The sequence below is a fragment of the Danio rerio genome, chromosome 6, assembly GCF_049306965.1.
Source record: "Danio rerio strain Tuebingen ecotype United States chromosome 6, GRCz12tu, whole genome shotgun sequence".
NCBI classification, from domain to species: Eukaryota; Metazoa; Chordata; class Actinopteri; order Cypriniformes; family Danionidae; genus Danio; species Danio rerio.
Window position 1 is genome coordinate 4,809,458 of NC_133181.1, and position 13,043 is coordinate 4,822,500.

General features: G+C 38.7%; 1 protein-coding gene across 1 annotated transcript in view; it reads left to right on the top strand.

The window, feature by feature from the left end:
- Positions 1-13,043, top strand: part of sema5bb (sema domain, seven thrombospondin repeats (type 1 and type 1-like), transmembrane domain (TM) and short cytoplasmic domain, (semaphorin) 5Bb) — a 116,614-nt gene that overhangs the window by 65,992 nt on the left and 37,579 nt on the right. Inside the window, exons 6-9 of the mRNA XM_001340262.10 lie at positions 7,165-7,227; positions 9,142-9,454; positions 9,799-10,084; positions 12,935-13,043. The exon at positions 12,935-13,043 is cut by the window's right edge and continues 27 nt beyond it. Of these exons, the coding sequence (XP_001340298.6) occupies positions 7,165-7,227; positions 9,142-9,454; positions 9,799-10,084; positions 12,935-13,043 (771 nt within the window). The remainder of the gene's footprint in view (positions 1-7,164; positions 7,228-9,141; positions 9,455-9,798; positions 10,085-12,934) is intronic.

Sequence of the window (13,043 nt, forward strand, 5' to 3'; positions counted from 1 at the left end):
CTTCAATTATGATTAATAAATGCTGTACATGTGTTGTTTATGATTAGTTCATGTTAGTAAATGCATAACTAATGAACCTTATTGTAAAGTTTTACATTTTAATTGTTTAATTTAGTTTAGTTTTAATTAGTTTTATTTAGTTTTGTTTAGATTAGTTTTGTTTTGATTAGCTTCGTTTCGTTTAGTTTCATTTTGTTCAAATTAGTTTAATTTAGTTTTGTTTTGATCAGTTTAGTTTCATTTAGTTTAGTTTCATTTAGTTTTGTTTCGATTAGTTTAGTTTCATTTAGTTTCAATAAGTTTCATTTAGTTTTATTTCATTTAGTTTAGTTTTGATTATTTTAGTTTTGATTAGTTTTGTTTTGATTAGATTTGTTTTGTTTTAATTGGTTTCATTCAGATTTGTTTCGATTAGTTTAGTTTCGGTTAGTTTAGTTTTGTTTCATTTAGTTTAGATTTGTTTCGATTAGTTTAGTTTCGGTTAGTTTAGTTTTGTTTCATTTAGTTTAGATTTGTTTAGATTAGTTTAGTTTCGGTTAGTTTAGTTTTGTTTCATTTAGTTTAGATTTGTTTCGATTAGTTTAGTTTCGGTTAGTTTAGTTTTGTTTCATTTAGTTTAGATTTGTTTCGATTAGTTTAGTTTCGGTTAGTTTAGTTTTGTTTCACTTAGTTTAGATTTGTTTCGATTAGTTTAGTTCTAATTACTTTTGTCCTGATTACGTTTGTTTAGTTTTTTAAGTTTAGTTTAGTATAGTTGCATATTATTTTGATTTTTGTTTTATTTCAATCAGTTTTGTTTAGTTTTTTTCTTTAATTTTTTTGTTTTTTTGTGTTTTTCTTTGTTTAGTTTATCGATCAATACTAGAACAGAGTTTATTATTCATAGTTCAACATTTACTATTTGCTTTATTAAAATACAAATTCATACTTAACATTAGTGAATAAACATAAGCTAACATTGAACAACTTTATTCATTAACTAACTACTATATAACATACCATAATAAATATATTGCTTATTGTTTGTTTATGTTAGTTAATACATTAAGTGATACAACCTTATTGTAAAGTGTTACTGAAATATTTGAATCAACACTTTTGCAGCGTTATAAGTTCCTGTATTGTCACTTTTGATCAATTTAATGAATCCTTGCTGAGTAAAAGTATTGAATTCCTGCAATAACAACTGAAAAATCTTGCTGACCCCAAACATTTGTGTGGCCCGGCTAATCCCAGTGTGTGATAGTGAGAGTTTAATGATGCTCTGTATATCTGGCCGTGGTTATCTGTGTCATAAAACTTCCCCCGGCACAGACGTTAATCTGTGAAGAGCTGTTTTATCTCCTCTCACACTATTCTCACTCCGCAGGGATCCACACCATACCTTCAGATACAATATCATGCTTTATTATTTGTGTAGAGTGTGTGTGTGTGTGTGTGTGTGTGTGTGCGTGCGTGTGTGTGTGTGTGTGTGTGTGTGTGTGTGTGTGCGTGTGTGTGTGTGTGTGTGTTTATAGAATATTGATGTATTTTATTAAGCATGCATATTTTATCCTTGCATGTAATTAATTACTTCATAATATATAGCACCAACAGCCATCCAATCAATCCCTCATGGCCAAAATAAAGGCATTTTTCCTCATTAGAGAGCTGTTTCACTGCCTTAAATGTCACAATAGAAAAGAGAGGATTAACACAGCATCCACATTAAGCTGACTTGAAAATAACTCTAGCGCGATCATGCAGATGTGCTGTTAAATTATTGAAAAGTCACAGGTGTACTTCAATAAATATTTCACATCAAACAAGTTCAGCTGACAAAAAAATGTTTGTAAATCTCTGTTTTAACTGATCAAACATGCTGGATGGATGCATCTGAAGGTTTCTCCACACCAAGAACATTAACAGAGATCTTACAGAAACAACTCATCAACATTGTTCCTGTATAAAACTCTCAGCGGAGACGCCACTTTGCTGGTTCAGACGGACTGCATGAGGAACTTTTAAAGGCCAGACAGAGGAGCTTTCAGCACATTAACAATGTTAGAGAGCTACATTAGCATGAAGAGTGTGCTTAAAACAGCAGAGCAGCTCGTTGAACATCATCTGACTCAATGAAAACATGTTCAGTAGAATCATTCCCAGCACAGGTTTGCATGGATGTGCAAGAAATACACTGTAGTTCCACTGCCTCTATTACACTGTAAGATTTATATGACCATAAAGTCATATACAGTTTAAAAGTATACAGTTAAAGTCAAAATTATTGTCGGCGCAATAGCCTAGTGCAGGGGTTCTCAACTGGTTTAGCCATGGGACCCACATTTTTCAACCCAAGCTCATTCTGAAAAAGTAGTCCCGTGGACGTTTCTGGAGACAGCGGAATACGTCCCGGGAGGTAAGTACGGCTGCATTTATTTTTTTCAAGCGAACGCTCCGGGGCGGTGTGACGCTGTTCCCTTTCGCGCTTGCCGGCTGACCGCTTACCTCCTTGTGGAGGGCTTTCCCGCTGCAACCCGTTTGTCCACTCTGCTCACCGTGTAACGTCGGCAGGCTTGAGATGCAGAGAGGAGGAGTTGACCACGGCGATCGATCGGTTTCGAGTCCGGGGAAGAGCAGTTCCAGCAATCAGGTAAGACAAAAACAGAATCCCAAAAATTAAGTGAACGAGTTTCATAACAGGGTGAGAACGCAGTGAAATCCGAAAACGCGGTAGAAAAAAAAATCAGGGCTTTTCTTTTTTTGGACGGCTTTTGTAAACTGTTGCTCGGGTTTAGGGGAAGCGAGCGGGCGGGCGGGTCAATCGGTAAAATTGGTTGGGTTCAGGGAAAGAGGAGGGCGGTCAGCCGATTGGCCGGTCGTGCAGTCAATCATCCGGTCAGTCGGACAGCGGCCTCTGGCGGGTTGACGCGAGAACAGCGCGGGCGCGAACCACACTCGCGAGAGACGTTCAAGATGTGAAAAATCACACAACAGCGGCCTCTTGCGGATTCGCAAAAACAAAAACTGCAGCCGTACGCACCCGCCGGGACGTATTCCGCGGTCTCCAGAAACGTCTGCGGGACTACGTTTCCACAATGAGCCTGGGTTGACATTTTTACATGATCATCAAGCCGCGACCCAAATTTTTAGAAACTATAATACAATTTTTGGAATTATAATTAATTTGTATTTATTTGTTAACATAAACAAGTAGTGACAGATACATCATAAGAAATTCACCAAGACTTACAAATAAACAATATTTTATTGCTGTCATTTAACAAAATGGATCAAATTATAGTAATATTACAAAGTAAACACGACAAATACAGTTGATAATTAACCGTTAATAAAACATGTTTTCTGGTTTCTAAATGTTGTTTTAATTTAGAAGGTGTCATGCTCTCTTATGAGAGCACATCACTACATATCACACTGAGGCTTTAAGTCTTTTTTTCCGTAAATTTATATATTCATATTTACATATTCGGGTCGTACTTGCGATTCGGCAAATTTGTTGCAACAATTAAATTAAATTTCACATGTCAAACGGTAGGGTTGTCGCGCACACATTACAAAATAAAAGTCCGGTATAAGCAAAATAAGTACAAAATTTTACGTTTGTTGTTTTTTTTGACCACACACTCCACGACCCACTGAAAATGTTCCTGCGACCCACCAGTTGAAAAACACTGGCCTAGTGGTTAGCGAGCTGACATATGGTGCAATAGCACGTCAGGGCGTTGCGAGTTCGAATCCTGGCTCGATGACATTCCCCTACCCTACCCTCTCTCTCCCACTTCGCTCCCTGTCTCAATACTGTCCTATCTAATAAAGGCCAAAAATAAATCTTAAAAAAAAAAAAAAAAAAAATCTAAATTATTAGCCCTCATGTGATTTTAAATTTTTCATATTTTTCCCGATTATCTTTAACAGAGCATGCAAACTCCACACAGAAATGCCAACGGGTCCAACTGGGACTCGACCCAGCAACCATCTTGTTGTAAGGCGACATATACAATACATTTCTTGTCAGCTTAGTCCCTTTATTAATCTGGGGTCGCCACGGCGAATAAACCGCCAACTTATTCAGCACATATTTATGAAGCGGATGCCCTTCCAGCAGCAACCCATCTCTGGGAAGCATCCACACACACTCATTCACAAACACTCATACACTACGGACAATTTAGCCTACCCAATTCACCTGTACCGCATGTCTTTGGACTCTGAGGGAAACCGGAGCACCCGGAGGAAACCCACACGAACGCAGGGAGAACATGCAAACTCCACATAGAAACGCCAACTGAACCGAGGCTCGAACCAGCGACCCAGCGAAATGTGAGGCGACAGCACTACCTAAAGCGCCACTGAGCCATAAAAACACAGATTTCCCATACTATGAATTTAAATAGAACTCAAGTCTCCAGTCAAGTCCAAGTCAAGTCGAGTATTTTTTAAATATTTGTCAAAAAGTCCTAAATTTTGTGACTTAAGTCTGACTCGAGTCAAGTCATGTGACTCGAGTGCCTCATCTCTGGTAAATAGTACATTTTTGTGTGAACTACCCCTTAACTACCCTCTTAAAACGATTAAAATAATCAATGGGAAGCTCTTCCAGGAATAAAATCCCAAACACAACAATAGAAGACGAATAGATTGAAGAGGGAAAGTTTCTCTGCATGTGACTCTGTGATGTGGCAGAGCAAATGTGTGACATTTAATTAGGGAACCGTGGATGGTTTTTCCTAATCGCATTCGTTCTCTTATCTGAAAGCAAAACCCTTGAATGTGTTGTTGCACTGGTTTTTACACGTTCTTCCTCTCTTTTGTCCCTCGTCCCTCCCTCTCCTTTCACAAGATGCTTTGTCATGTTTATCTGTGCTGTCACTGACTCAAAAATAATGATGCAGAGCTGCTTCACACACACACGCACAAATAAATACACATACACACACACATAAGCATACCCACACACTACATACAAACACACACTCACCCACACACATTTACTATCACACACCCCTAAACACACAAACACATAAATGCACACTAAAAAATGCACACATACAGTACACACACACTCTACATAAACACACACATACATACATACTACACAAACTCACACACACATACTACAAACACACAACACAACACACACACATAAACACACTTCATACACACACACATATATACATACACTCTACTCAAACTCGCACACACAAACTACACACACACGACACAACACAAACACACATACACACACTGCATACACACATACATGTATCCACACACTACACAAACTTACACACACAAACTACAAACACACGACACAACACACATACACACACTGCATACACACATACATATATACACACACTACACAAACTCACACACACACACATACAAACACACGACACAACACACATGCACACACTGCATACACACATACATATATACACACACTACACAAACTCATACATACAAACTACACACACACGACACAACACAGACACACACACACACACACACACACATACAAACACTTTATACACACATACATATATACACACTACACAAACTCACACACACTAACTACACACACACTAACACACATACACATAATACACATACACATACACAAACTTCACATACACATTACACACAACCCCCCCACATACACATAAACACACACACACACAAACAAACTATAAAACACACTACACACACACATAATACACACATACACAAACTACACACACAGAGAGACATTACAGACAAAATACACATCCACATAATACACAAAGTTAACATACACATTACACACAAACACCCAGCCCCCCCACCACACACACATAAACACACACACACACACACACACACAAACACACACACTCTATACACATAAACACACAAAAAACTACATAAACACACACTACACACACACAAACATAATACACATACACAAACTACACACACACACACACACACACAGACATTTCAGACAAATTACACACACACTAACACACATACACATAATACACAAACTTCATTACAACATACACATTACATACAAACACCCCCCCCACACACACACATATAAACACACACAAACACACACTCAACCACATAAACACACACTACACACACACATACATAATACACACATACACAAACTACACACACACACACACACACACACATTACAAACAAATTACACACACACTAACACACATACACATAAAACACAGACTTCACATACATATTACACACAAACACCCCCCCCCCCCCCGCTCACACACACCCATAAACACACAAAACACACACTCTATATAAACACTCAAACAAACAACATAAACACATCACACACACATAATACACACATACACAAACTATACACACACACAGACACACACAAATACCATATGTTAGTCAACAGCTTTACACATTCATACATTTTCCTTTGGCTTAGTCCCTTTGTTAATCAGGGGTTGCCACAGCCAAATGAACCGCCAACTTATCCAGCATATGTTTTATACAGCAGAGGCCCTTCCAGCTGCAACCCAGTTCTGGGAAACATCCATGCACACTAATTCACACACATACACTACGGCCAATTTAGTTAATTTTAAATCCCCTATAGCGCATGTGTTTGGACTGTGGGGAAACCGGAGCACCCAGAGGAAACCCACACCAACACAGGGAAAACATGCAAACTCCACACAGAAATGCCAACTGAGCCAGCCGGGACTTAAACCAGCGACCTTCCTGCTGTGAGGCAACACTGCTACCCACTGAGCCACTGTTAAATAACTGTGTCGTCCAACAGCCTATATATTAGTTATATTATAATATATGTATATTAGTAAAATGAAATGGGAAAATATAAACAACTTTAATAGAGTCTCAATGATACTTAAATAATGCTGGTTCCCTTTTCAATCTCATGTCTGTGTTGCAGGTATATAAAATATGTAGAATTATTTATTTATTTATTAGGTAGTCATTCAGCTTTTTTGTTTGGTTATTTCTTGATAATCGACATTTATCATTTAAACAATAAACCTAAAAGCACAGTCTGGTAAACCCAAAGTTAAAGGTTGCTTATGGATTTTAGGATTTTATGTTTGTCTCATTCATCATAACGTCTTACTGTGATGTTAATTGTGTGTTTATTGTCAGGCCACAGAATGGGGTGTTGACGAAACTACCAGGAGATCCTGCCAGAGCAAAGGAAAGACCGAGGTGAGCACTGAACGCTGGGACACAGTGTCTGGGTTATCATTTGCTTTATATAGTGACCACATATCCCTTTGTGATTTTTTAAAATTATTTTTGACTGTGAATCATGTTTTACTAGAATGCCCTGCTTTAAATAATAGTAAGTAGTGCTCCTATCCATGGGTATCTTCAGTAAAATTGGATTAAAAGTGGGTGGATGGATGGATAGATAGATAGATAGATAGATAGATAGATAGATAGATAGATAGATAGATAGATAGATAGATAGATAGATAGATAGATAGATAGATAGATAGATAGATAGATAGATAGATAGATAGATAGATAGATAGATAGATAGAAAGAAGGGAAGATAGATAGATAGATAGATAGATAGATAGATAGATAGATAGATAGATAGATAGATAGATAGATAGATAGATAGATAGATAGATAGATAGATAGATAGATAGATAGATAGATAGATAGATAGAAGGGAAGATAGATAGATAGATAGATAGATAGATAGATAGATAGATAGATAGATAGATAGATAGATAGATAGATAGATAGATAGATAGATAGATAGATAGATAGATAGATAGATAGATAGATAGATAGATAGATAGATAGATAGATAGATAGATAGATAGAAGGGAAGATAGATAGATAGATAAATAGATAGATAGATAGATAGATAGATAGATAGATAGATAGATAGATAGATAGATAGATAGATAGATAGATAGATAGATAGATAGATAGATAGATAGATAGATAGAAGGGAAGATAGATAGATAGATAGATAGATAGATAGATAGATAGATAGATAGATAGATAGATAGATAGATAGATAGAATGATAGATAGATAGATAGATAGATAGATAGATAGATAGATAGATAGATAGATAGATAGATAGATAGATAGATAGATAGATAGATAGATAGATAGATAGATAGATAGATAGATAGATAGATAGATAGAAGGGAAGATAGATAGATAGATAGATAGATAGATAGATAGATAGATAGATAGATAGATAGATAGATAGATAGATAGATAGATAGATAGATAGATAGATAGATAGATAGATAGATAGATAGATAGATAGATAGATAGATAGAATGATAGATAGATAGATAGATAGATAGATAGATAGATAGATAGATAGAAGGGAAGATAGATAGATAGAAGGGAAGATAGATAGAAGGGAAGATAGATAGATAGATAGATAGATAGATAGATAGATAGATAGATAGATAGATAGATAGATAGATAGATAGATAGATAGATAGATAGATAGATAGATAGATAGATAGATAGATAGATAGAAGGGAAGATAGATAGATAGATAGATAGATAGATAGATAGATAGATAGATAGATAGATAGATAGATAGATAGATAGATAGATAGATAGATAGATAGATAGATAGATAGATAGAATGATAGATAGAATGATAGATAGATAGATAGATAGATAGATAGATAGATAGATAGATAGATAGATAGATAGATAGATAGATAGATGATTGTGATGACAGAGGTGAGAATGGTCAGCAGGCAGGGGTCAAAACAGCTGCAAAACAGTATCATAAGGGTTAATCCATTGGAGAAATCCAAGAGTCAGGCAAAGATCAAAGAATCCAAAAGACAGTCCAAAACAAACCAGGCAGGAACAGGTTTTTAAGAAACTAGGAACAAGAAACACGCTCAGAAATGTCCATACATGAAACAAGACTTTGCACTGATGTGTGTGTGTGTGAAAGCGTCTTAAACTTAAAAGTGTGTAATTGGTGTGTGTAATCAAAATTCATGAAGATTAGGTGTGAGGTGCTGAGGATTATGGGACATGTAGTCAGGTTTAGTGGTAGATGTGATGTGTTGAGTGCCCTCTAGTTTCTAGTGACCATGACAATTTGTTGTCTTTCTCTCAGGACGAGTGCCAGAATTATGTGCGAGTCCTCCTGCTGAACGGCAGTCGTTTGTTCACCTGCGGTACGAACGCCTTCATGCCCGTCTGTGTGACGCGTCCCGTGACGGACATCAGCAGCGTTCTGGACTCCATCAGCGGTGTGGCTCGCTGTCCCTACGATCCTCGACACAACTCCACAGCCATGATCACCGAGAGCGGAGAGGTGTACGCCGCCACTGTGACCGATTTCTCCAGCCGGGACCCCATCATTTACCGCAGCCTGGGGAACATGCCGCCTCTGCGCACCGCACAGTACAACTCTAAATGGCTCAACGGTACAGCAAACAACAACAATTTAGTTTATACAATTCACCAATAGCCCAAGTCTTTGGAGTATGGGGAAAACCGGAGCACCCGGAGGAAACCCACGCCAACATGGGGAGAACATGCAAACTCCACATAAGAAATGCCAACTGACCCAGCCAGGATTCGAACCAGCATCCTTCTTGCTTTGAGGCGACAGTGCTAACCACTGAGCCACTGTGTCGCTTCTTGTTAACATGTGTCTATTAGTTGAAACAATATATTATTATATACCAGTATACATAACAGCATATATTATATAACAGTATATTACAAGTCTGTGAAACTGACTTCATCCTCCTTTTTCTCTGTGCAGATCCTCACTTCATCTCGGCGTATGAGGTGAGCCGCTTCACATACGTGTTTCTGCGAGAGAACGCAGTGGAGCAGGATTGTGGGAAGACGGTTTTCTCTCGCGTGGCTCGCATGTGTCAGAACGATATCGGCGGTCGCTTCCTTCTGGAAGACACGTGGACCACATTCATGAAGGCCCGGCTAAACTGCTCACGATCTGGAGACGTTCCCTTCTACTACCATGAGCTGCAGAGCACTTTCTATTTGCCCGAACAAGACCTCATCTACGGGGTCTTCACCACCAATGTGTGAGTGCATCAATAAATCAACTGCAGTCACTTCAGTCAACCACGTGCTTTATGTTAAAGGGCCACGAGACCCCCATTTCAGCAGGGTGTTTTCACAACTTGAGTTTGAAAAAAGTCAGGAAAGTGGGCGTGTCCAGCTCTGTTAGGGGGGAGTGTCGGAGGAGGGAAAGAGTGATCAAAATTTGCATAAAAATGGGAGTTTCGATTTGGGCACACTCTAATTTTCACAGAGGCAAAACAAACACATATGCAGGGCAGAAAGACAGTGGCTGTGCTTACATGAATATCAGTAATCGAATTATTTGACGAATGATTAAATGGTTTGATGCCGCACGGCGAATGAGAGAAAAGAAACCTCCGCATTTCTCTGTAACTTAGGCCGTACTCACACTATGTACAGTTGCCTCGAACGGGGCCAAAGCACGCTTTTTCCCCCTCCCGTCTCCCCCGACGGCCCGCACTCACACTACAATTGGGCCTGGGCACGCTTAAGTCATCGATGCTGCGCTGTTCAGTGAGCGCTCTCGCTCAGCACAGTGGAGATTTCTCTAGTTATATAGTTTCAGTCGTTTGTTATGCAGTGACATGCAGTCAGATATTTCACCAAACATTCCTTAGGGATGCGGTGACACGCAGTCAGATATTTCGCCGAACAGATCTGCCACTTTTGGCGCTCATAAACAATCATAAAGCCCTCGTGCTGCAGAAATGAGGAGGTCTGCTGAAGGTGCACAGCTTTCGTGCAGTGAGGTGACAGAAAGTGTCAGATAGTGTCAGAAAGCTGTGTGAGTTATTCCTGTCACAAAATGCGGCGAAAATCCTACACGACGGTAATAGTTTGATTGTGCTGTTTACATGTTTACACTCGGAGAGCAGCATTTATAGTGGATCTTTCAGTCTATAATATTGTAGTGATATTAATGTACTGTACACTTTAGTATTTGACTAAGGTCTGTCTTTAAACACTGAAAGAGTACTACTGACGATACAAACTAACTTTGCCATCTGAATAAACAAACAAAGACACTGATCGCTCGCTTACCAAATCTGTAGAGACAGGACAATCAACACCAACTGGAGCCGTGTCTTTATTAAGAGGAGACGAGCAGCAAATCCGGATTTCACCATTTCCAGATAAGAAAAGCTCTCGGGTAAACAATGTTCTATAGACAGGTGTTTTTGTCGAGCGTTGCGTGCACTGTAATCCACACGTGAGTCCAGCTGCGCTCTCATAGAGAGAGAATCAAAACAAAACCTTCACTGCAGCAAATTATAAAAGCAACACTGACAAGCCGTATCTTCAAACAATTCTTCTTCTTCCACTTGTTTTGGCAACACAACGTGGCGTCTCTCTGCCGTCTTCAAAGCTATCATGCATATTAAAGTTGCACCTCATTCACAAGAGAGCACGCTGATTGGTTTGAGCCAAGTCTTACTCATGAATGAATGCAGCACACTTAGAGACGTCACAAAGTACTCCCAGGTACAGACAGCCAGTCTACATGCTCTAATACACACAAGGATCTAATCGCCTTGACGCAGCTTCAAAAATTTGTTTCAACCCGAAAGAACGAATTTGCTGGAAATAACACAAAGCCAACCAATTTTCACTTTAATTTTGTGAAATATATGCATCCTAATAGTGTTTTTAGCAGCGCGGGACACATATACGACTGTCAACAGCTTAAAACATGTGTTTTGGTGTTTCGTGAACCTTTAAAGGAACACTGTATTTTTGAGGAGGTGAAATGCTCAGTCCCCTAGACTTAAACAATCGAGTTTTAGCAATTTTTAACCCATTCAGCCACTATCCAGGATTGTAGCTTAGCATAGATAATTAAATCGGATTAGACCATTAGCATCTCGCTCAAAAATGTTCAAAGATTTTGGATAACTTTCCTATTTAAAGCTTGACTCTTCTGTAGCTACATTGTGTTCTAAGTCTGACAGAAAATGAAAAGTTGCTACTTTCTAGGCTGATATGGATCATTACAATCAAGAAACAGCAGGAGCAATGATAATACACATAAGAATGAGAGTATAGTTCATAGCCAAATCAAAACGATCAAAATCAAAATCTTTTGTAACATTATAGGGATCTTTATACCGTTACTTTTGATCAATTAATGCATTGTTAATTAATTAATTAATCATTATTAATAATTCCTACACACTGCAGACTTCTAAATGGTAGAGTAACAGTTTCAAAATTCAGCCTTTGGCGTTACATTATTAATTTGCATTTCAGTAAAGTCAATGTGAACTGGAAGTATAGTGATAGTGGTGGCACAGTGGCTTAGTGGTTAGCACTGTCACCTCACAGTAAGAAGGTTGCTAGATTGAGTACCGGCTAGGCTAGTTGGCATTTCTGAGGAGTTTGCATGTTCTCCCCATGTTGGCGTGGGTTTCCCTCACAGTTCAAACACTTGCGCTATAGGGGAATTGGATGAACTAAATTGGCTGTAGTGTGTGAATGTTTGTGTGAATGAGAGAGTGTAGGGTTGTTTCCCAGTACTGGGTTGCGGCTGGAAGGGCATCCGCTGCGTAAAACATATGCTGGAATAGTTGGCGGTTCACTCCGCTGTGGCAACCCCTGATAAATAAGGCGAAGGAAAATGAATGCATGAATCAATTGATACTGTACATTCATTATAAAACAATAATCACTGCTTTAAGTTTTGCAGTGCAGTTATCTGTATAAAAACACAGACCACGGCCATTCTTTGGGCACATGAATTCAGTTTTGGTGATCATCAGATCCTTTCAAACACATTCAAATGTCTTACAGACCTGTCTTTATTTTTATTATTTAACACCGCCTTCACATCTCTCTGTTCTTTCTCTTCACAGGAACAGTATTGCTGCGTCAGCCGTGTGTGCGTTTAACCTCAGTGCCATCACTCAGGCCTTTAACGGGCCTTTCCGCTATCAGGAGAACCCTCGCACCAGCTGGCTGTCC